Source organism: Anopheles moucheti, chromosome 3, assembly GCF_943734755.1.
Source record: "Anopheles moucheti chromosome 3, idAnoMoucSN_F20_07, whole genome shotgun sequence".
Lineage (NCBI taxonomy): Eukaryota > Metazoa > Arthropoda > Insecta > Diptera > Culicidae > Anopheles > Anopheles moucheti.
The window spans coordinates 51,656,045-51,682,040 of NC_069141.1; the positions used below are offsets into that span (position 1 = coordinate 51,656,045).

The 25,996-nt window shown below is 42.3% G+C and overlaps 1 protein-coding gene across 1 annotated transcript; it reads left to right on the forward strand.

The window, feature by feature from the left end:
• Window positions 1-478: 478 nt before the first annotated feature.
• LOC128300660 (calcium release-activated calcium channel protein 1) lies at window positions 479-25,957 on the forward strand. The gene is made up of 4 exons (XM_053036794.1): window positions 479-1,159; window positions 18,422-18,773; window positions 22,256-22,399; window positions 24,985-25,957. Exons 1-4 carry the CDS (start codon window positions 1,128-1,130, stop codon window positions 25,516-25,518), a joined length of 1,062 nt encoding a protein of 353 aa, XP_052892754.1. The 5' UTR covers window positions 479-1,127; the 3' UTR covers window positions 25,519-25,957.
• Window positions 25,958-25,996: the final 39 nt, after the last annotated feature.

Genomic DNA, 25,996 nt, shown 5'->3' on the forward strand with positions numbered 1-25,996 from the left:
TATCCGGTAGGTGGATAGGAGACACAAACAACTAAATGAAGTCTGTTTTGTGTTTGCTAACGTTGATTGTCAAACGTTGTAGATTTTCATTTCATTTCATTAGGTTCTCTTAAGTTTTACTTGATGATGCTGCAACGATATTATTCTATTTTTGGTAAATAAAATCAGGTGACGGATTAAAATATTACAATTGAAAAATATACTGCCTTGATCGCCTGATATCGGTGTGCAGAAATGTGAAACATCTGTAGCATAAGGTACCAGCAGCGTAACTGGTGCAAGAAGAAGCAAGATCACTTGGCCTAGGTAGCCGCTCATGCTTGCGTGTAGGTGTGGAATACGCGATCATACGTACCGTCTGCTGTGTACGTGCTTTTACGCGTACGCGGCATTGTGTGGAACTGGAATTGCCGGTCCCACTCCGACCAACGATCGATGCTCGGGCGGCCCAGAATTCATTCGTGAAACGACCGTCGTGAGCGCCACTTGTGCGAGTGCGAGTGTGGAACGCGACGCGTGCAGTGCCGTAGTAAGGGTTTCGGTTTTGTTTGTTTCCGTCCGGAAAGATAGTGCCGCTTCAAGGCGTTATTTGTACTGGCTAAAGCCGCCTGTCAACAGAAACGCATATTTAAGATTTATCTGGGCGAATGGTCACCAGAAATATTACCAGTGGCAGCCAGATTTACCCGTGCAAAGGTGAGACAAAACGCACAGTTACGGGCTGGTGTTTCGCAGCAAGTGCCGGTTAGGTAGCGTGGCGTATACAAGTGAGCGTTGTAAACACCGTTGGGAATGGCCTACTTGATGACCCACCAACGGCAACCGGAGCCATAATCAGAATATAAATAAGCGAAACTGTCAAAATATTTGACAAGTGCACGCAAGGTGTAGTGCAAGTGTGTTGGTGTAAAGATATTCTGGAGTTCGCGGTTTAGGTTTGCCTGAAATTGGCAGCATACATCAATTCCTGCAAATGTGAATCCTTTTTCTATGGTGAAACAGTGACAGAAGGTAGTGTTCTTTACGGTTTTGTGTGTTTTGATTAGCAACGGAACATCTGTCATTGGCGGCGAGAATATTCGTTTGCGTGCATTACCGAACCATCATTTAACTGAACCGGCTACAAAATGATAGATCCCAGCAGAAAGAAGCGTCCTGGGTAAGCATATTTGCAGCTTTTACTTGCAATCGAATACACTAAGCGTGTACCTTTGGAGGAATCATCGTGTAGATCGAATTATGGAGATGATCTTCGGCTGAATCTGTGATGTTACTAGGTGTGAAGGAATTTATGGGGCTGAGATGTTAACTGCAACCGAATTCCTGTGTTATCTCTACTTTAGTCTTTATAGCTAATAATTGAAACAATTGTCTCCTCGAGAAATGACCTACGTTGCAGTCTGTATTGTAAAGCTGAACTATAGGTGCAACAGTTGTTATTCGCCTTGTAAGGCTTCGTTTTATATCTTCGTTAGCCTTGGTTTAACTTAAATGCTCGATTGTTCTTACACAGCCACAGGGATCAGGCTAAATATTTGTTTGTTTGTTTTGCAGTATGGATGGCAAGAAGTAACAATAATTATATGAAACAATCAAAATAATTATTAGCTGTAATATAATTATTAATTTTTAGAGTTTAGAGTAACAGTAATTAAATTTTTAGTGTTTCTCTTCTTTTGTTGTTAAATATTATTATAATTGGACGAGATGTAGACAGTCAAAAAAATATGTTAATAGGAAGTATTAAATTAACAACATCTAATTTTAAATAACATTAAATCAAGCAACAACAAAAAACTTTCGAATTTAATTGAATCAGGCTAAATGAAAATATTGCTGATAAAATTGATTATGCAATTTTGTAAAAACAATCTGCCGTGTAATTCACATTACTAATTGCACATTAATTTCTCAATTATTGATAATGAAAAAAAACCGGCAATGACACTAAAGGACGATAATTGAAATGTAGATCATCTAGTGCGCATCGTAAGTATAGCCCCGCCAGACACAAGTGCGCCCTTGATAATCACTTCCAACGAAGCATTACTCAACACCAAGCTCTACGAAAGGGCGATCGCGATAGGGGTAGGATATATGCAAAGCGTAACTCGAACAAAACTTTCATCGGCACCCGCTCCGCTCAACAATGGATCGCCCTAAGATGAGACGGTGTTGATAAGGATTTCCCATACGCCGAACATGCTTTGTTACATATTCACGTGGACGTCCGCGTAGACGGTGTGCCAGCGAGGCTGTAATTGATTCGATCAAACAAGAGTTTTTGTCTCGTTTACTGTGATATGGAGTTACAGTTTAGCCAGTGCTGTGAGAGTTTCAAAGTACTGCAGCAGGCGGATAATAATTGCCCGAGCAATCCGTGATGGTATGCCGCATATTAGCAGCCATATTGTTACCGATGTGCATATTTTGCATCCGGGAAGAGCGGCGAAAGAGAGAGAACGCCATCTTACGGTAAATCACGTCCCGGTTCGTAGTAATTTATGGGAAGATCCCCCGCGTTAAAGCGCACACCAAACGGCGAGTTACATCCCCGGGAGTCACACGGGAACGTGTACGGAGTTGATGATCAAATTTAAACCGTAGTCATCTCTCTGACAAATCTTGATTGACGGTTATTCACCGCGCAGATGAGGGACGGAATTCGTCGTGGAATGTCGAAATGTCATTCGTACAATTAAATCGTAAGTTCTCCTTGGTGGACCTTTTGACCTTCTGCGCGGCCAACAGTCGCGGTAGGTTATAGTTTTCCAATTAGCACCATCCATCTACTGCTGCCGTGCACCTTCGGGTCCAGTCTTTGAACGTGTTAATTGTGGAGTGTCTTACACCTCCCCACCTGGAGCTATAACTCAGCGCAGACGGAAAAGAAGTGAAAGGGCATACGGACGACGCCTAATGAAAGAAGGAAATCGTTCGAGCACCAAATGAAAATGGAAACGGGAAATGGTAATCTGAGCGAATAAGTGAAGAACCTAATCGATTGATAGAGTAACTTAGCGTGAACAGCACGAGAAGCAGTAGCCAGAGGGAAGAACGAACAGAAAAGGTCCCTAGAATGTCAGTTGCCTTAAGAAATCCACCGGTACGCTTTCTGAATCATTAAACAGCAATTAAGTTTTTTTCTCTCTCTCTTTCGCTATTTTTTCGCTTTTCCTTTTCCCTGCCGGTTATCGGGGGTTGTTGCTTTCCATCCATGGGTGGCCAGTTTGGAGGTAATCCATTCAGCGGCAGTTCGCGCCAGTGTTCGCGGGGATCATTAATCCATTGTTTTATCCGCCGGGAGTGTTTTTTTGCTTTATTTGGGCACGAATTCTTCGGTCGACGAGGGAATTTCGGGCATTTCTAAATGGTGCGTAAAGGACACACGTCTGGAGCGTAATACGAACACGATTGGAAGCTTTGTACATTGTTTCTCTCCTTTGTAGCTCTTCTTTCTTCGGAACGATTTGGGGTTTTTGTTTGGTTTATTCATAATTTCGCATTATCCTAATTCTTTGTGCATTAAGTTTTGGAAAGTGTTGCAAGGATTTGTCTTGCGTAACACGAAAAGCACCCCAAACGGGTCACTTGAAAACGCTGCTGTCAAGATGCTGCCCGTCGATGCGGAACGGATTTGTAGAGTGAAATTGAGATTTATTAATAATTAGTGCGGGAAACTTTTGTTCGCTGAGCCATCCAGGGCGTACACTTAATCCTCATCTGACAATATACAACAGAGATTGTGTTTTTTTCATTTTGAATAGCCAAGTGAACAACAAGAGCTTAGCTGGAGCTTTCAGTGTGAAATGCTTTAGCTTCACGAAAGGTTTTTAAACAGAAGGTTTCTGGAATCGATGCTCCTACAGTAGGTTAGACAAACATTGCTGCTGGGTAAGGAAATTAGAAAGAAGACAGCTTTAAACATACGATTGCTGCTGCAACACTCAATCTCAAATGAAAGCTCTTTTTTATGACGTCCCTTTTGCCGTGGCAGCGTCTTCGATCAACGTCAACGCAAGGTGAGAGTTCCGCTCCTGCCAAAAGGGCATTGAGATTGGCCGCGTACTCGGATCGGATCGCTACAAGCTCGATTGGAGTGTGGCGGAAACGAAAATCACTTAACCGGATTAAATTGCGCCCTTTTACACTGGCCCCACCAACACCAACATCGTAAGCTTTGCCGGGTTACACAAAGCACCGAGAGGTAATAAAAACAAAAAGTCGACGTAAAAGTCAAACGGAGACGTCTGTGTCCCGCACACTTTTCGGGTACTTGGGCGGCCGGTGGGCGTGTTGGTATGAACATTTTGTGAATCATAAAAATGCGTTCGTGTAGCTTTAGTGTGGCTGGGTAGTGGAACCGGCCCGCGAGGGTCCGATGTGAATATTCATTGGCTGCGATGGTGCGAAGGGAAAACCCTTGCAGATGTATTAATTTGTTAAGTGAACCATCGTGTGCGGAAGGAGGAGGGTTTGTTTGGACTTTAGCGGGAGCGGGCGAAGCTCATGCTTTGTAAATCAATCAAAAGCACATGGCCCATGGGTTGGATGTTTTTGTTTTGTGTGTCTGTAGGAATTGTAAAGTGTTTACAGTGGCAAGGGAAAGCTGACGATGTGAGAGATAATGTGCTGTGGTGCAAGAGTGCACAATTCGTCTAACCAGCACATGTGGGATCAATAGGCACATATTATGCTTCTCAAACGTCTGGTGCAATATTCGAACGTTCGAGACTGGCCTTCCAGATGATGGAGCCTTGAAAGCTTTCGACTCGTGAGCTTTTTGTATGTTAAGAATACAGTCCGAGTTACGCGAGACTCGAGATACGCGAATCCGTATTACGTGAATCTCAAAATTTTGACTGTTCGTGTAATGTTGTATGTGATATTCAATTTTTATGTGTCAAATTTCAAATTTTCCCAAAAATACGTTACATCGGTAAAATTATAAACATGAATTTTGGCAACTAATTGCTCTAATTGACGAAATAAGCGTAAAAATTTCAATTAATAATGTGATTCCTTATGTTAAAAGAAGAAATCGACTCCTGAATACTAAACACAAATTCGAGTTACAATTTCTCTGGCACGCATTATTCGCCTAACTCGGCAAAATACTGTACAGCATAACGAGAAAAAAAGCAACGAGCAAATCAAAGTATTACAAAATTGCCCTCTGTATCGAGCAAAACCTTGCGTTACAAGTTCCTGGGTTCTATGAATTGGAGTTCTTGACGATCAGTGCCGAATCATTCGATTGAAGAAACTTTGGCCTGAAGGTGTTCAAGTCAGTGCTTTCAGAGAACCAATCGTTGAAGTAGACATTAAATTCATCGAACAATTTCTTCGAATCCCCGGTAAACTTGTTGAATTACTGGGAGACAGAAGACCAATCCTCAATTTTCCGTCATTCTAAAGGCGTTGAAAGCGTGATATAATGTTTCATCATTTATGCTTTTCGTCAATATTTGGACAACAACAACAACTTTTTCAACTTATTAGGTTGATTAACTAATTATATTCATTTTGTATAAGCATTTTAAATCTCATGCTTATAGAAATCGTATGAAAAAAACCCTCTCGCATATTTAAGTTTTTGTATCAAGACTGATACGCTGGAATGTTTTAAACTCCATTTAAGAGGGCTAACAGTATCTTTACTACAAAAAATAGTTTGTTTTGTACAAATTTTGAAGAAACCATAGGAGTAAAATACATATATGTATATTACGGTCAAGATCTCTTTGAAAGAACAGAAGCCCAATAATGTCTCATAACACCGTTTGTGCTTGTTTGTGATATATTTGCGTTATGTTTGTAATGTAGATAAATTTCTCTAAGTTCAAACTTCTTAAATTCAATGAACAAAAGACTGTTATCAACTCTATCAACATTTTAGCATCGATTTTCTGTACATTGTTCTTCAATATTATATTTACAACATTTACAACATTATCACACAAAAACTAGGACATTCTACCGTAATTATGCTGTTCATATCTAGTACTCTATGGGCCTTCCTACCTTCCCTAAGTTCCCGTATCCACTGAACTGATTAATCAACAAAACCCGACAGCAAGTAAATGGTGGACATTGTAAGCATGGTACCGGTAGGCAAAAAAGAAAACAATAGGCACACACTTTCCGCGTTACGGTGGGAGAAAAGCAATGAGGTGGCGCGTTTGCTTGTGCCGCCCAGTCGTCGTCCATCACTCGTGGGACGACTTCGACGATAGTAATAAAGCGGCTTGCATAACACTGTTTACCACAGCTGAATGGAAGCCGCAATCAGTACGTGGCCGAATTAATTGTCATTGTCACCAGTCGAACCGAGTCAACCTTTTACCGGCGGTTCCCAATTCCGTCCCTTCCCTTTCATGGCACCGATCGGTCTTTGTTGGCTGATAATGGACATTGGAGGTGGGTAGCTTCCTTTCCTTCACCTGTGAAGTCGTTCCGGCCGTACCATAATGACCACATGCTAATAAGCACTTTCGTCTATCAGTTGTAGTTAATTTTTAATCGTTATCCAGGCTCTAGCTAAACGAACGAAATCGAGTGTTTGAATGGTTCTACCTAATGCAGGTGGAGGTATGATTGGAACTAGAGATGTGCGCGCTAAGTAAGAGTAAGTGAGTGAGTTGAAACCTTCGGGAGAGTGAATGAGTATAAATAAGCACGAAGAGTTTTTATGACTCCTTTAACCACTCTTTTGCGTTTATACTCACTCTCACTCTCTGTGCCGACTAGAAACTCACTCACGAGTGGGTAAAACTGTCTTATCACTTCTTAGATTATAATCACTCTATAAGAGTGAGTGAAAGAGTATTATCACTCTTTTGAGATTATAATCTGTTGTTTCTCTTGTTGGATTGTATACATTGAGTAAAACAGGAAGAGTGTAAAAGAGAGTGACAGTGTTTTATAATTCATTTTGAATTCAAATCAGTGAATAGGAATGAGTAAAAGTGTTTTATCACTCTTTGTGGATTTAAATAATGCTGTAAGTATATTAAAACTGAATAAATAATAATGTATCACACCTACAGAATTATTTCAATCCAAAAGGAGTGATAAAACAGTTAAACAGTTGAGTTATAAAACTCACTCTTACAGAGTGATTATAATCTAAAGAGTGATAAAACAGTTTTACTAACTCGTGAGTGAGTTTCTAGTCGACACAGAGAGTGAGTGAGTATAAACGCAAAAGAGTGGTAAACACATTGATGCAGTGTAATACTTTTTAATGAATCTCAAAAGAGTGAGTAAAGGTTTCAAAACTTTCAACCCACTCTTCGACTCTGATTCAAATCATTGAAAAGAGAGATTATTCTCATCTCTAATTGGAACACAAGCCATTAATGAATGAAAAAAAAACTTCCATCTTTTTGAACCAACTTCTTGCTTTTTGTGAGTGTTTGTGTGTAACTGTACGCCCTTCAAGCGCTTGCCATCGGAGGAAAAAAAAACAAACGCACTCGGTACATGATTACTGGCCAGCCACAAATCATTACGGAGTCTCTCACTTCAACGTTCTGACGCTTGAACCTTGGACCCACATGGAGGAGGACCACTGGATCTTGAGGAGATGTAATATACAGCAAAACCGTATGGGGGAAACCCACAAAACGACACACACACACACACACACATGCTTTAAATAGTTTTTCCCACTCTTCACAACTTCAGGCCGCCCTGTGGTCAGTCGATTTGTAATTCTTCGACCAGCAATAATAAATTTGTAGCATTAGCCGGTTTCGTCAAGCGATCTTTTTCTTTGTACCTTCTTCTTCTTCTCCCCCCTCAAACCTATGTTCCTTTCTTCCGGGTCATGCTCGGGTGGTTTGTGGCCACCCCAACCAAGCACCCAAAACGCACGGCCACGAACCACGAAGTACGGCGGCAAGTACGCCCACGGAACCGGTTTTTCGCACAATGACTGGGCGCTCTTTTATCTTGGGCCCGAAAATAGAACTTCCTTGAGGCTTCATTTGATTGGGCGAACATCGGGTTGGTTTGGCACGATTAGCACCTCTTGGGGGGGAAGTAAAGCGATTAATTGCCGTGAAGTCGAATATTCATAACTTTCACTGAATGGTAGGTAAGTTTTATGGTTTCGCAAAAACAAATTGCGTTCGGTTGGCGATAGCACGACAATTAGCAAGTCTTTGTGTGGTAATATGTTTATTAAATTTATCGAGGGAATGTTTTTGATTGATTTGATAATAGCCCTAGCAAATAATTACCTTTTTTTGGCGTTCTGTTCGGCCATGCTTGATGTTCTCTTTTAGGGATAAATATTGTTTTTTTCATTCTCGATTTATTTCTTCCTATTTCTGCATCAATCCAATCTTAATAAGCAGCATTTTTTTAAATTACCCCAAAGGCAAAAAAAACCCCAAAGAATGCTTATAATAAACCGTCTGTCAAGTTAGTAACGCCATCGAGGACTAATAAAAGAAAGCCTTCGGCGCGTCTCCCGCTGACAGCTAGGACAGTAGTTTCCGGTTGCGTGAAATACACCACCGGCCATTCACTTACTCACTCACTCCTGGCTCTGCAAGGCAGCATGGTGTTTCAGGCGGCAGGCTCATCACGATTGACGCGCAATGACACCGTCCAAACACCCGCAATGCGCCAAGGTCAGTTACACGGTGGGCATCAACACGGTGCCGAACCGTCCGATGCGCCTCCACGGTGACAATTGAATCAGCATCTGGTTTAGTGTCATTCGCCGTTTGCCGCTACCTTTCGCAGCAGCCTGGCTGCATTGCCGTACCCTCCGGCCAGCCAGCAGCCAGAACCTAGCGCAGCGCGAGGGGAACAAAGGCCGCACGAAGCGCGTGAAATTTAATAAAGTTTATGAGCCCCCAAGGAACTGCAGCAGTGGATGCCCGATGCCATTTAAGGAGCGACGGATCGGGTAAGCGAAACGGTTTGTAATCGTACCATGCCGGAAGGGAACAACCATCGCTTTTAGCCTGACAATGGGTCGATGGCTGTATCGCGGCTGGTCTTCCCGGAGCCGGAACTTTTGGCCGAACGCAAAACGGGCTGCCTAACCGGCGAACACAAAAAAGAATGATTGGCAAATGTTGACGGTAATGTTGCCGTATTTTGTGTGTGAGGTGGGGGCGTATGGTTCTTTTTTCCTCTCCCTCCCTATATTTTTGCCATTTTCAAACTTCCGCGAACTCGTCGGCATTGGAAGCCTCAGGTGATGTAGTGAAAGTTTTCCGTTATGTTTGCTACAAATTGAGATGGGTTTAAGTTCACCTCGGTTTTGGGGTTGTTTTTCTTTTTCCTTTTTGGTTGCTTGCATCCAAGCGGAAAGGTGAGTTCGGAGTGTTTCGGACTTAATTTAATATTTATTTTATGACCTTAAGCATAGTGCATGTTCAAGATTCCACCAGTTGTGCAAACAATCGTCTTTTGATATAATTTTTGCAGCGGGACAAATTATGCGGAACCTATTTCCTGGAATGGTTTCTTTATTGCAGATGAGTAAATCATTTGACCTGGGCTTACGAGTGTAAATTTCGTTTAAGAGCGGGGAATATGGGCATTATGGAACTTTAAATTACGATTTCAGGATACGGCTTTTCCCGAGTTACGCTAATAATGCGTGCCAGGGAGATTCGCGTCACTCGAATTCCCATCCATTCCGTTTATATTAAGTATTCAGTATTCGTATTACAAAAATCCACATTCAAAATTACACGAACTGATAAATTTTTGAGTTTCGCGTATCGCGAATTCGCGTAACTCGAGTGTCGCGTAACTTAGGAAATGATTGTACTCATCTGATACAAATCAACGTTGGTTAAATTCCTTAATTTAAATTATTGATTATAGTTTTTTTAAAAGTTCAAATCTTTCGAATACTTTCAACATGTTTCAATGTTTTGCTAGATCGGTTGAGTATTTGTTGAGATAAATCTCTTGGAATAGATGTCTGAAGTATTTCGAGTATAAAATGAAAGCCAGAAATGGCACGCCTAGACCCATTGAGGCTTTTGGGCCGATAAAGAAGAAGAAGAAGACTATTCGGATATAAAGGACTAGATGACTATTCGAACAACATTTAGGATTAGATGACAATAGTAAGCTCTGCCCCATCAGATGGTAGAAGGGTTCTATTCAGATTGCTATTTTAGACGATATTTAATCTTCGAGATACATACATAATAAAAGCATTTAAGATACATTTAGGGAGCTCACTATTTTAAATTACCACAAAAGCTGAGCATGAGATTGAAATTTATATTTTTTTTAGTTTTATTATATTTCGTACGTTTGTCTGACAATATGCTGCATCGACGATTCTTAAAACTAAGAGAATAAAACTATGTGAAAAAACTGAAACTAAACTTATGCTAATTAGAATTAAAAGTAGAAAACTACAATCCAATTTAACTTTATGCTTTATACATCCTCACAACAGAAAGAAAAAGAGTAGTAAAATAAAAAGAGGAAAAAGTAGAAAAAGGAAATATTACAGAATAGGTCGAAAACGATTACGATAGGACGACAGAGTGTGGTTGAAATCGAAGCAATTAAACAGGAATGTTTAGAAGAGGGCGAGTACGGAGAGACCAACGCGGGGCAAAGCAATCGCAGACAGTAAACCGGGAATGGCCATAGAATCTTATATCAGTGCAGCAATAATAGCAGATTGAGCTAATGGTCGGTGATTTCCAAAATTTTTCAGACCCAAAGCACGGTATCAAGCCAGAGAATAGTACACCAGAGTATTCGCTCGAAGCAAACCTTGTGAAGGACCTCTGACACTTTCCAAGCGATTGATGTAAAAACTTGTTAAGGGACACCAGATTGTTGAGCAGTAATCTAGTCTCGACCTAACCAACGAGCAGAAGAGCCTTCTGATGCACAATGCCTACTCCGTCAAGCCATATGGCGAGGTCCTTGATTAGAGTAGCTAGAGACCCTGGGGCATTGACAAGCTGGAATAGGATAGGAATAGGAATATAAGATACCTTTAACGTGTAAATGATATATCATTACGTTTTTCCCTACATTGGTCAATTAAAAACAAACCAGGAGGAAAAACGATCTATAATTTCTTGGAGAGTCGAACAATCCTCAGAGTAAGACACTGGGAGAAACATTTTTTGATCATCGGCGTAGAACAAAAAAACAGTCGAAATGTAACATTGTACACACATTGTTGATGAACAGAACAAACAGCAAAGGACTAAGGATACTTCCTTGGGGTTCACCTGCGCCGGAGAAAAAGGTCTTTATGTTTGACAGGTTATGAACGATCGCAGAGAAAGGCTCAGAGCAAAAATATAAGGGTTTTATTTATATGGAATGCAATCGAATGCGAACTTGAAGTCGGTGTAATCGGCATCGACTTGTGGGAAAGTATCTAATCGTGTGTAGATCTATGAGGCGTAACTCATAACGTTGGAGGTTGCGAAAGAATTCGTGTTCCCAAGGGATGACTAAAGGGAACACACAATTTATTAAGAAAGAATGGTGTATGATCTCATGTGCGCAATTCCGCGGTGAGACGATTATACCCCTTTAAACTCATTATGGAGCTTAATTTATTTGTTGTAATTTGTAGTTTGTTTAAACCTCCTTTAAATTATCTCGTTCAAACTATTTTAAAAGAATCTGAGTGTTAAGATTCTTTGCCTAAAAAGTCAGAGTACCGTATTTTAGCTTGTATAACGACCCCCCGTGTGTATCGACCCCCTAGATGAATTATCCTTGATTTTTGGAAAAAAAGATTTTATTTCTTTTTTTTTTAAACAATTGGAACAATTTTATTGTTACATTTAATTTCGAACATTACAATTCATAATACTCTTTCATATCGTCCTCACTGGTGTTTTTAAACATATTTTCATTGTCATTATCCCCGTCACCACTATCTTCATAAATTGCATAATCCTCAGTCCCATCAAGATTGTTACTGATTTCGCATATTTGAAAGGATTTGACGACAATCGCTTCGATGACTCCTGACTATGCAGTAATGACTCATTGTCAAATCGGTGGAATGGTGGATTTTTCTTATTCTTCCTTATCATACCCTTAAACGGTTGTGGTTGAAGCTGACTGGTTAGACCTTCAGGATTGACTTCCAGAAACGTTTTGCTTTGAGGAACAATATGTTTAACTTCTGCTGGTAGATGACCTCTCAATGCATTCAGTACTAGCATTGCTGATTTTTCATAAGAGCTCCAGGTCTCTTGTTCCAAACAGTTTTTAAACCACAGATTCATCCTTGTCTTATCCATCCATCCTTTTATTTCAACAAAACGTCCTTTAATCCATAAAGCTTGAACGGAAAAGTTACTACCCTTGTATAACGACCCCCTTAATTGGTCATTTTTGACCTAAAAGGGGGTCGTTATACACGCTAAAATACGGTGCTTCAAATAATTTGAACGAAATACGAAATATGAACGAAACATATAACAAGCTTCTTTTAATCAAATTTTAAATCATTTATTTATTTAAAGCTCCATAATTAAGAGTTCAATCAAACTAAACAAGTTAAGAATTTAATCTGATGCTACATTTAAGGTCCGTTTGTACCATCTTGAGTTTACAACTTTTGTTTAAGACTTGTTTGTTAAGTTTTAATTGGGGCTGGATTGAGCAAGAGTTTTCGAAGTTAGTAGTTAAAGTTATTTAATTCTCATAACCCTGTGACATTGCAAACAAAGAACTGTCGACCGGCCACAATCTGCCTCCTTTTGTTAGGTATAGACTTTTATTGGATGTCAGTCCTTTGCAACAGGAAAATATCTCGATGGAATTTTGTATCGACTCTGACGTGTCCGATCCGAAGACACCCTCACTAAACCTGCGGACTTTGAAATATTTTCAAATATTGATGTCTAAATTCTCTTAAATATTTTTTTTGTACTTGACTATAACTTCAGAGAGTCCTAAAGCACATAGAGAGTCCTGGAATTTCACAATAATTCTACTGACGTCAATGTAAAGGAATGCTTTTGTGTTGGATATTGCTGATAAAAGTAATGCAGATGAAAGACAAATGGAGCATTACCACTTCTCAAGAGTAAAACAAATTTCTCACCTTCATACAACGGCACCCCGATGGAGTTGTGAGAAATCAGCGTTTAATCCCGTACTGTTTGCGTCAATTACAGCTAAATCATTCAATTAAGAAGAATTATTGATCGATTGTGCTCCAACCCTTATTTGCGTTCGGTTGTCGTCCCTGCACCTCAAGGTCAGCAGGGTAGGTCGCCCCACGCAGTACACTTGCTGCAGTTCTTCTGGTTCTCGGACTCCTCCGACCAGAAGCGGTTGGGATCGTTATGCAGATTCGAGCAAGTGTAACGTGTGTGGTGTGTGTCCACCGTGGGGAAGTGATTGACGTGCGACTCGCGGTTGCAACTCGCGTTTGGGGCACCATTTTCGTTCGGAACTGCGTAGTGGGTGATTTGAATTTCGAACGGCACGGACGTCAGCATTCTGGCCGCGGGTAGCCCGACGCTGTGTGGGCGTGAACCAGTGTGCTCTACCGGCGATGAAGGGGCTTGGAATCAACGGACTTTTGTCAGGCGGATATAGCAGTTTCGAAGGAATCGTAGCCCCCGGGGGGGCGTGTGAAGCGATGAGTCGATGTCACGTGTCGGCTTAGTGCCCGGGTACGGTCGTGCTCATTTGTCATAAGTAGTAGCACACAAAAAAGGGGCACACAGTGTGTTATAAAGGTGAAACTAACAGGCAGCGATAATAGCATCACTCTCCTCACAATGTCCACCCATTAGACAGTTCTCCGTCACGAGTCTCACGAGCGTGGTACTAGTAGTACTAATGGGAAGCCGTTTTTATTTTGCCAAATTCTGCACCTTCCCGGGAAAGCCCAGACTCTTCGCACTTGGCGCTAATGCGGTACTTCCTGATCGTGATCCCGCTCGTGTGATTGCGGCTCAGGCTTAGCAGGCTGCGCTAAACGAGGTGCTGCTTCCGGAGCTCGTGACAGATGGCACGCTATCCTGCACGGGGGGTATTCCCTGTATTCCACGAATTAACGTCCCGTAAATAACGGAAATCGCGGCCTAACTAATGCCACAACACGCGGGGGTGGCAATCAATTGGATTTAATTGCCGCTTCCCGTGGTTGTTTGGGCTACACGTTGGACAAGGGGCTTTTGCTTTTAGCCGGCACCTGTGTCACCTGATGGCAGGTGGATCGGCACGATTCATCGAATGTCTCATAGCACACAACACACAATATCGTCCAGCTCTGGTGCCGCTTCTGCCGATCGGAATTTGTAAAGAAATGTTTCATGCGCCAGCGAGCGATTACGAGCGACAACTCTTTGATGAGTGAGTGAAACGTTTCTGCTCAGATTTCTTCACAACACGTGACCCCGGAACGTGGCGCACTACGCAGCGATTTAAATGCATTTAAAGCGTTGATTAGGGCTGGTGTGCGGCGCATCCGAGATGAGGTTGCGGTTTTGCGATGAATTCTGGTTTTCAATTTAGAAATCGCAGCGCTCACTATGCAACGGCAACGGCGTTTCATCAGTGAGTTTAAAAGCTCATTTTTCAATTCGACAACGCTCCATTCATAGTTCCCACTTTGAATTGATTTGCTGGCAATACCTAACCTCTTTTGTTGTTTTTTTTCAGCTGTCACTATAGAATATTACTTTTTTTTTTAATAAAGTCCCTCTCCTGTACTACTGAACGAACCTGCTAACGAACCTGAAGGTAATATGCTTATCACTGGTACGAGATGCAACACTATCAACCTTGGCTCATCAGAGACGATGTGCCAGGCTGTTCATGTTTCTGATGATGATTATATTTTTGTACTCCTATTGTTGCCATACCGAAACCTATTAGCGCGGGACAATGTTCGTGAACGATGGCTCACCGCGGCCAGCGAGTGCGATAAGAGGCCAACCACACTCATCCACTGCAAAATGGGGTGCTATAGCTATTTAAATTAACCGGCTTATGGTCTTAAATCACGCACCACAAATGGGTTTATTTGTTGTGGGTTGTTTTTTTGTGTGTCTTGCTGAGTTGCACAGCGTTTTTTTGTCTATTGGACATGGACGGCCCTTCGACACCATTTTCGTGAGATAGTCATCTTAACAAATGATTAGGCTCGTTAAACACCTTGGCTTGGGTGGTTGTTGGTGTGCGATACATGTGTCTGGTTGGTCAATTTGATGGCACGTTACTTTAATCGACGTTTTTGGAACGTTCTTGAAGTTCCTGTACTACTATATTTGGAAGGGGGCCTGTTGCAGTCAGGTTGCGTGTCATTGTATTGTTTGTAAAGGCTCCCACTACACACTCCACATCAGTGGCTTTTGTTGTGTTGAATAATGTATTCTTTAATTTTATTACGTACAATATAGCAACAATTATTAGTCGAGTTCCGTTTACGATAGATATATCTCAGTGTCATGACCTGTTTACTTACCTCCACCCATGCTATTAGAACTACCCGCAATCTCGCCATCCTGCACCCGGTTCCTGCTTTGACACGCAATGATGGATGCCTAGACAAATTAGAGTGATGAATTCCGGTGCAAAATTTACATAATCTCGCAACTCGCTAACCACACGATAGGACCCTATTACAGCACACCTGTTGCCATTTGAACTTATATTTCAGCGGGGGGGTTTCTTTTCGCATATTTCCCACCGCGTGCTCTGCCCCACGCCGGTTGAGAACATGTTTTATTCATTTCTCTACTGCCCGAGTCGAGGTGTGTTGTGCGATTCTCGAAGTCGTTGATTATTATCATCGTCTCAGCGCCGGTAGTGTGCCCATTGCGCTTCTTCGATGCACATCCCTCCGCCCGTGAGGGTTGTGAGCTCATGGCTAATGAGGATGGGTGAAAAGTCCCCAAGCAACGGCGCGTGGGCCAGATTGAGGCGGGCTTTTTCCTTTTCCCTTTTACGAAACCGTGCAAACCGATTCGCTCGCATCTGGTCTTAACGAGCCGGGTCGTAAAAACCTGTTCGTAGGTTACAGCGCTTTCGTTTTCTACTCGTCCGTTCCGCTGTGCGAAGAGATAATGAAATAGGTGGCTTAATGACTGGGTGCCGACGGAACTTTCCTCAGTTTGCAATGCGTGTGTAGGCATAGAATGAACGTGGTGTGAACGTGCTGAAAACGGTTGAAAACATTTGCATGGACTTTGGCCGATAAAAGTTTAGAAAGTTCTAAATAGGGCGCACATGGCAGCCAGATAGTGAGAAAATTAATAGTTATGTGACTTTATGCTTGTGTTTCGACGTAATTATCTAGTTTGATGGAACATGTCCAAGCTTAAAATTCATTGTTGTGATAAAAAGGACGAGAATGTTCAATATTAAATTGTTGCGTGTTTCAGATTTCGTTGTATCAGTGACAATGTAAATTAATTGCTCTCAGGTGTTGTTTCATTTTTTCTAGGTACTAGGTTTCTAGGTAGGTGATTTTGTTTTTTTATATTGTTCAAGAACGGTCAGGCCGTATTGCTTTATGTGTGCTTTATGCTCTTTGATACATTACAAACACAAATTTCAAAAGGAAATTTATAAAAAAAAACACCCCAAGGGATCAATTTTTACCCCCGTTCATTTACCGATTTTTTTACTTAAAGTATCCGTTAAGCACATCGTACTACTGTAAAATTGACTGTTTAGCTTACACTCAATTACACTGTACACTGTATTTCGTTTAAATGGATCGATGGATATTTTATTTGAAGCCAATAGCCTGTTTAGTTGGTTATCAAAATCAAGCAAATAAGAGCATGAATGACTGGATTATATCTTATCTGATCATGATATTAAATCCCAATATCATTGTCTACATTTGTTAACACTTGTTGTAGTCTACGATGCATGCAATTGATCATGTTATTTAAACTATTTGGTTCGATTTGGCCCGTTCTGATCGTATAGCCCCTGGGAATTGCTGGGCGAATTCGTTGTTTTGTGTATTTTTAAACACATTTTGTTTAAAATTCTTCAGTCACTGTCAGTCGATTCATAAAAGTAAGTTTATTTTTCGTCACTGAATAACATTATTGCGCAGTCTTCTTGGACAAAATACTGATCGTATAACCTTGAACTGTACAATGGCTGATATTTTGAGGCATATCAATAAATTATAAACAAAATACAAACCATCACATTTCAAAACAAGTTGTTGACTTGAAATACGAAATAGTCTCGTAAGTTCTTTCATCGCAAAACAGTACTTGCCTGTAGTTGTCATTTAAACGGAGTATCCGGTAATCCCAATTATGGAAATTGCAGTAATTGATTAACTATTTACAATGATCGACATTATTTGGAAACTGTGCATTTAATAGAAAAGTGGTGTCAAATGTTGCTACTACTAGCACGTGTAAATGTTCTTCCAGAGCAATGTTTTTCCAGAGCAAGGAAGCAGAGATTCTACTCGTTCCCAGCTCAAGCAACCGCTTGGACCTGTTACAAAGTGTAGTAAAGAGTGTGTGGGTATGCGGTATCTATGATAAAGTGGTACTTCTGATAAATGAAACCAAAATTATGAATGTTTTACAAAATATACATCCAATGTACAAAAAATGTTGCAGTGCGCTTCTTTTCCCATCCTGTTGGGATTTATCCGACACAAATGGCACTGCGTATATAAACAAATTTTTAGACTTAATTCTTAAATACCTCGCAACTGATAAGCAGTGTATAAAATGGGATGAAATTGGAAATTTTCTATTCAATAAGTATTAAATAAATGAAACTGCTCAATTTTAAATAAAATGGATAAAATATCCGAATAACGAATGAAAAAGTTGTCCGTTTTAGACCGCCGCCGTCCCGTAGTGCAGTAGTGATGGTACCGCATACGTTTATACTCGCCGGAGCGGATCGGAACGTATCGAGCAGCTCGAATAGTTCGGAAGCAAAATAATAGCTGCATGAATGGTTTAAAAGCATATTTATGTGCGGGTTTCTGTGTTTTTAGATTGAAAAAACTGGATTTGGGGTATTAAAATAGATTAAAAGCGTTTTTGGATAGCAAAGTACATGAAATGAAAATAAAATTGTTCGTTCAATGCGCGTGTAACTGAGCTGTCAAAATTTCTCACCGGAACGGAATGGAACAATTAACCAACCGCTCATTCTAGATATTGCCCTCATGACGTGCAGCTCCCACACGTCAGGAAAATATAAACATCTCGTCTAGCTTAATTTCATTGTTTTGAGTGTTTTCGGTTTTGCAGTTTTGATGTTGTGAATTAAAGTGCTTAAGGATTAGTTGTTAGCAATCTTCCATACATTCCTGCAACCACCAATTCCGTGTACACGCTTAGTAGTAGTTATTCGAAACCAGTGTTTGCCATTTGTTTGCTTGTCTGAAGAAGCACCACTCATCGCAATGGTGCCTGTTGTTAATTTTCCTCAGCAATGGTACGGTGTCGGTGTGGAGCACTAGTACGGCCGGAATCGATACGGTACTCGCCACCACCCTCGGCACGACGGTAACGCCCAAAACGTACAGTACCGGACAGCTACATCAAACGGGTCTCAGCCATCAGCCGAACGGAAACGGAAACAGTCACAACGGGGCCGTGCATCATCACCCGAACGTAGGCAACGGGACGGGGCTGAATCACGCGCACCTTCACCTCGGCAGCAACGGTAACAGCCACAGCGGAAGCATCGGCAACAACAGCACCCACAGTCTTACACCGCACGCCGGCCACGGCGCTCCCAGTTGGAACAACCGAACCAGTATTTGCAGCACGCACAACAAGGTAAGAGTGGCGGGCCGTAGAGTGCTAATATGTTACCCTGTTTTTCCCCCTTTTCGGCTTTTGAATCTGTTCCATTGCTGCCCGGTGAGTTCGTGTCGGCAGCGGGATGACGCATTTGCTACTAACGCTCGCCACCGTGTTTGGGTCACTTTTACGATCGCGTTGGGATCGTCGTGATCGTTCATCGAAATGTAAATATTTACCCCGGTACCCCGCGGTATACCGTTTGATACATGGAATTGCGATTGCAGTATTCCCCGGATTGCAAGTGGCCTGTTTCTGCTGGTAAGCTGCACACGGTGCTTCATAAATTAGAAATGCCGTTTTATTAACGGAGGGAAGATTTATTTACCGTTCAAGGGAACATCACTTAGAGGCTGTTGGGATGCGCCAATGTATGGATATTTTTGGACTCAAGTTCAAATAGGAAGATTAATATTGTTAGGAGATCACTTGTGCAGTTGAGTGTGATATTGAAGCATATAATTATGAAGCTTTTGATGAACAGTTTGGCCACTTATCACCTACTTTGTTGGAATTAGAATTCATTGATCGCTTGCCTGACGAGTGTTATGAGCACACTCAAACCAAAGGTTGATAGCAAGAGGTTGTTGGCCGACATGTCCCTGACCGTGCTGGCGTGCTGAGGAATGTTTTCGTCTAAACAACAGCAGGGAAAAAGAACCCTCCCACAGAGATGTTTAGTGGGAATGATTTATTGTTCTGTTCGGTGTGCCAGAACGCGTAGGACAAGCAGCTAAACCGTTTCTTGGGAAACGTGTCGTCTTAACACTTTCTTCCGCACACCAAAACCTTTAGTACACGCCGAAGCATAATCTGTATGTAACCATCACCACCTGTTGCGAGTCGATGCGATGCACTGATTGCAGTTGCATTCTCGCGCTCTAGAATAAATGCATGCAGGTGTGCGTTTGTGTGCGTATCGCTTATCGATGCTGCCACATCCTACCGCGAGCGGTGGTGGGGCAATCATTCTGAAAATGGGCTATGATCAACGGCCACGTGAGCTGGTTGAATGGCGGGTATGCTGGCGCGTGCGCTCACACACATACACTGCTGTGGCTGTGCGATCATCAATTTCCTTCCTTTTTGTGAGCGGATCGGGTGGGCGAAGGGGAAGACAGGACAGGGTAGGTGTGGTTCTCAGCATAAGACGGCTAAACCGGACACATGATAGTCTGTTCCGCGGGTTAGGTTACACTGGGGACTGGGTTTTGTAGTTTAGTATGTTAGTAGTGTGGCTGGTTTCGGTTCGGCTCTCGTGCCGCGCGCGCTCTCTCTTCGGCCGTATGCGTATGCGTGCTCGCTGCCAAATAAGCGCAACTCCTTCGTGTTTGCCTAGGGACGCCGTACGCCTTCAATAGACGGATAAACCTTGAACCGTCCGCAGGGACGATGGAATATTAATCTTTTTCAAAAACACACGCATCCAGCGGACACGAGTAGCGGCCGAATTGTGTACTTTTTTTTGTGATCGTCGGGCGCAACATTGATTTGGTTTTCGGTGTGTTACATTGACGAAAAGGAAGAGCATTGTTCGCGTGCAAACGAATTTAGCTGTGCGATCGATCGTACTACGTGGTGTGTTGTAACATGTGATTTTGTTGTAAAGCTGCAACGGTTGTTGCATTCGTGGGTTCGTGAAAAGTGTGCATTGTGTTGTATAAGCTGCTTGAAACCAAAGTATCAAAGTTGAAAACGTTCTGAGTGGAGCGATAAATTAGAATAAACAATATTGTTTTATTTGCTATGAAATGTTGATATCTATCTTGCTTATCTATTGGATATCCTCCACCACTTATAAACTTTATGAGTAATATTGTTTACTTCTTATCGTAAACCATCCAGCCGTGTCGTTGTTATAACACACATTTCACATCCATTTTTCTTACCAACCACTCGTTACTTCCCACCGTGCCCTCTCTCTCTCGAATGTTTGACCCCGAACAGCTGCTCGTTCCATCATCTCGGTACGCCACCGTGGAATGTGCAAATCGACGCGCATGAATTAACCCCGTGGCGGTGCTCTGGACTCTTGCGGGCGATTCTCTACGTTTTTTTTTAGTTTTCCCACGGAATGGCTTTGACTAACGGACGGGAATGGCTGCTCTTGGTGCAGGGTGAAAATTGCAATAAAAAACCCCTCCACAAATACACACCTAAAAACACACACACTTTACGATCATCTGTGGTGGTAACGGTAGTACGACGTGCAAAAACAAAAACGGAATGTTTGGTGATATTTTTGTCAACGAAATGTGTCGCCGCTAGTTGGCGCCCTGGTTTGCATGTGGAACCATCACATCGCAGATCGTTTCCCACACCACTACATTAAGTTCGAACAGCAAACACAATGATCATGTGTTGATCGTGATCATCGCTTTTCACACATTTGGGAAAACTTTTGCGCTTTTCTTTTTTGCAGGTAAACGTAGTTGGGGACACTTTCCTTTGTGTGTTATTGAGAGAGAGAGAGAGAGAGAGAGAGGGAGTGGTAAAGAGAACATTTGGTTGAGTGAATGATCACCTGCCTTGCACATCTGGTGTAATTGAGTTTCAACGTGGGACGTGCCATGATTTATGCGGTCCTGACGGTTTAATGACACAAACTGTATTTGTTCTGTGCTGTTTTAATACAAAAGTTTTGCAGATTAAAGTGGATGAATTAGGGAAAGAAAAAAAACAGTACTGCAGCACAAGGACAGTGATCAGAATGCTCGTTAAAAGATTGCATAGCTTTAGAGGTTGAGTGAGTTTTCCCTTTTGATGAGAGGTGCACGTGTTGGTTGCACACCTTCCACACAAAGTGCTTAGCGCCAGCATAAGATCGCAATATTCGTCGCTCCCCCCTTTCAAACAACACACAGCACGACATCCGCGACGTCGCGTGTGTGAGTGGGGAGTAATCTGGTGAGAAAATCGTGTCCACATACAACGGACGCCCGCTCTCACGGTAGCCCGCGAGAAAAGACTGCCCGGTGTACCGATCTCGCGATCGCGCACCTTGGCCGCGAAACAATGCATTTACATCCGAGCTGCTCACAATCGAACCTGTGCCTGAACTCGCCACTGTACCGCAATTTCAACCATCCGGTCACGGCGACAACGACGGCACACAGGGTTAGTCCGCAGCCGGCCCCGAAGGTACGTACGTGCCGTTCGCACTCGTCGTCGTCCGCGTTCGGTGCTGGTGGTGGTGCATCATCCGGCGTGGGAGACTTCTGGACCGGTAGTGCACATCCGAACAGCTGCACCGTTAACACGGGCCTGCTCAGTGGACTCGGTCCGGCCGCCAGCTGTCACGGGGGCGCAGCGTCATTCTTGGCCCAGGAAGCGATCGTAAGCGTGTTGTTCAAACCTTCCCATTCCCATCCCTGTTCCCTGCTGCACGGTTCAAGTTGCTCCGCTCAAGTGTCCACCGATTGCTTATCGCTTGTATTGTTTGTTTTTTGTATTTTCAGCGACGATCCAACCTGAGCACAATGTCACAGACGGGGGATGATCTGCACACACCAAACTATCTGTCGTGGCGCAAGCTACAGCTGAGCCGTGCGAAACTAAAAGCTTCCAGTAAAACGTCCGCGCTGCTGTCCGGCTTTGCGATGGTAAGTGAAACACGGTACAAAACACCGAAAACCGTCACACGCGGGGTTGATGTGCTCATCGGCCGTACGGTCTCAATGTCGTGCATCATCGTTCTATCAACCCCAATTCTTAGGGGGTCAGTGTCAGTGTCGTTCAACGACACACTCTAGGAAGCGCCGCACGCTATGTGTGGCAGATTCTTTCGATGCCTTAGGCGAGGGCTGACCGGTTGCCGGCCCCCACCGGGTTTTCCGGTGCGCCGCCGGGACTGGCACGATGATGCTGCTGGGCGGAACGAACGAATTCATGCCAGGTTGTGGTTCCCCGTTTATTTTAAAAATAGTTTAATCCTAACGATCTGCAGGGTTTTGATTCAACCTCGCAATATACAAACACGCTGCCCAGGTTGTGTTTTGATCTTTCATTGAGGCCCCGTCTTTGAGCGAGTGGAAACCCGTGGCAAGGAGGAGGTACCAATTTGCATTGGCAACAAACATACGCGACAACGACTCGACGCATTTCGCCTCCTCGCCCGTTTGCACTGTTACGCACTGTTTTTTTTTTGTTGGGCATCTTAATGCCGGGCCGCGGTCACCAGCAAACCAGCAACACACAAATCACCAACGATCATAAAATTTCGTGACCGAGCGCTCGTGATCTTTTGCCGTGTGTGTTCTGTTCCGTGTTCTGCTGTTACCGAGGTACACATTCGTAAAAAAGGAATAGAACGTGGGTACCGAACACAACATGCGGCATCCATTTACCGAAAACAATCGCAACAATGGCGGGAAACATTCCAATGGCTCGAGGAAACTATAAGAAATTCGTGGACCATCTCATGCTCGACAGGATGATTATGATTAACGAGTTTTTCTGTTGGTGGACATTGTAACCTGGTACCTGGGAAGGTTTACTGCTGTACGCTCGAGCGACATAAACTCTATTTTCGCATGTTGATATGAAAATATGTATAATGCTTTTTATTATTGCTTTTACGTGTTTTATTCCAAACCAAAAGAATGACACAAAGTACCGTGAAACGAGAAGATCTCGTTTAACTCTTCATTATACCTATTTCAAATGGTGATTGTGAATGTGATTTTGCATTAGAATTTAGATATAAAGAATCACTTTTCAAGTTCCAATAATAGCAGAGTTTATCGAATACTGATCCATTTATTATACATGGTGAACATATTTTTAGCTTGAATAAATTTAAAATTTCTTTTGAAATAGACTGGAATAATTTAACATTGTATAGTGCTATAGCTATAGTGGAAACGTAAGCAAAGAAACGTTAGTAAAGGTGTATAAAATCTTTAATATCCATCATTGCGATCGCCTCCCTTTTGACATTTAAAATATTAAAGTCAATCCTTACAAGGTTGGACCAAAAACATTCTATCGTTCACAAGTGAAGACCATACGAAAGATGGCGATTTTTGGTTCATTAAAACATTATTAGAAACCTACCGGAATTATTGTATTTTGGGACGCTGTTTAACACAAGAGGATGATTAAAAACTTCTGAGCTAACTTACTACTGAAGAACTACCAATTTGTTACGTACCTCGTGGTACGGGTTTAATTTTTCCCATAACCTTGCTCGGAGGTTAAGCTACTTGTAACTCGTAGGCATTTTTCCACTCTGAAACCCCTTGAATTGAACATTATCAATCAAAAGTGCTAACAGAAGATCGTTATATTCTTCCCAGGTGCGATTTTAATTTTAATCGGCTAATTTTTCTCCCGTTCAGTATATAGCCGAAATGAGTTAATATAATTGATGAAGGTATTTAATTTAATTGTACCTTCATCAGTGAGATTTTTATCCGCGAACTCTACAACTTTCTCCTAGATTTCCAAGATTTTGTAGATCTCTGTCTGCTCTTCAAAACAAATTGCAGAAACTGCGAAAATATGGATTTTCGATTAACTGGGCGGCGCCGGTCTTCACACGACAGGATCGGTCCAAAATCCCATCTGGACAAATGCTCAATACGCAGAATAGCCAGGTGTGCTAAATATTTCATAGATTGTAAAGCCGTGTCGTGTCCAGCGGTGGTGTGTGCGAATGTTCGTATCTCGAAGCGAAATATCGCTCGCTTGGTGGCTCGTATCTGAGGAAAAACCTTTTCGCCAGGGTACTAGTATCTCGAGTTAACATTTTTTTGACTATCCAAGGAATAAATTAATCCCTCTCCAGTCATTTATGAGGTATGAAAGTACTACACATGATAATTATTTACATCGTTCTCGGTGTCAATATTCATCTGGTCTAGGGGTTTTCTTTGCCATTTAGTCTGTTTCTCTGATCTTCAGGTAGAGCTTGTAATTAGAACAAATCTTTGAATGCAGCTGTCTAAATATTTTCGTATCGCCGAATGCAAATTAACTGATAACGTTATCAAATGTTGCGTATGCTCGGTAGGATAACAATAGAACACGACTCTTGGTGAAAGGGTACTGATTCTTTTTTCATTGTTATTATTTAATAATGCATTAGTCAGCTCATTTCCTGATCATTTTGGGTTCTCCTATATGTTATAGTATTTGTTTGAATACTCCTCGAATATTAATTCGATACTTTTTTTTGTAATTTTAGGTCGCCATGGTGGAGGTACAGCTGGATGAAAACACCAAAGTGCCATCGGAAATGTTAATAGCGTTTGCCATTTGTACCACGCTGCTGGTCGCGGTCCACATGCTAGCGCTCATGATCAGCACCTGCATCTTACCAAACATCGAAACAGTCTGCAACTTGCACAGCATATCGCTGGTGCACGAGTCGCCCCACGAGCGCCTACACTGGTACATCGAGACGGCGTGGGCATTCTCTACGCTGCTGGGGCTGATACTGTTTCTGCTCGAGATTGCCATCCTGTGTTGGGTGAAGTTTTACGATCTCAACACGACGGCCGCCTGGTCGGCATGCATCGTGCTCATTCCCGTGTTGGTGATCTTCGTAGCGTTTGCGCTCCACTTTTATCGCTCGCTGATGATGCATAAGTACGAGGTTACGGTTTCCGGCATACGAGAGTTGGAGATACTGAAGGAGCAGATGGAGCAGGATCATTACGATCAGCAGCAGCAGCACCATCACGGGATACTGCATCCGTCCGGGCTGCAGATCGTATGATGCGTACCCATCGTTCGATTTCCACTACTACTTCTTACAAATTACACCAACTGTGATTTCATGCTTCAACATAAATCTTTATTGTTTTCCTTTTGTTTTTGAACCTCGATTAGATAGGGTCCTGTTTATTGTTCTTGTGTAATTGTAGACCATTTTGTGTAGACCCATACTGTCACAAAACAGCCACTGTACGATACCTCCTAGTGATGAGCGGATGAGAGACCCTAGAATACTGTTGTAATCGATTATGTTGTTTCTCTGTCCCCATCTCCCCTAACCGTTAATGTAACGCATACAAAAAGACATCGCGCAGGAGAAGAAGCTATTGTTACTTACCCCCTAACGAACACGTGTAGAAAACTAATTTAATTGCTGCGAAATATATGACGAGTGTATGTGAAACGTTGCAATACACAGTGCAAATAAATCACAATTACAAACATCGTAACACGCTGCGTATGTTATTTATTGATGGAGA

What these genes read in the sequence shown, in the direction of transcription:
- LOC128300660 (XM_053036794.1), top strand. Translation starts at nt 1,128, where the DNA reads ATGATAGATCCCAGCAGAAAGAAGCGTCCTGG. An exon ending in AGCAGAAAGAAGCGTCCTGG is followed by an intron (nt 1,160 to 18,421) that starts GTAAGCATATTT and finishes AATTTTCCTCAG; the next exon opens with CAATGGTACGGTGTCGGTGT. An exon ending in TTTGCAGCACGCACAACAAG is followed by an intron (nt 18,774 to 22,255) that starts GTAAGAGTGGCG and finishes TTGTATTTTCAG; the next exon opens with CGACGATCCAACCTGAGCAC.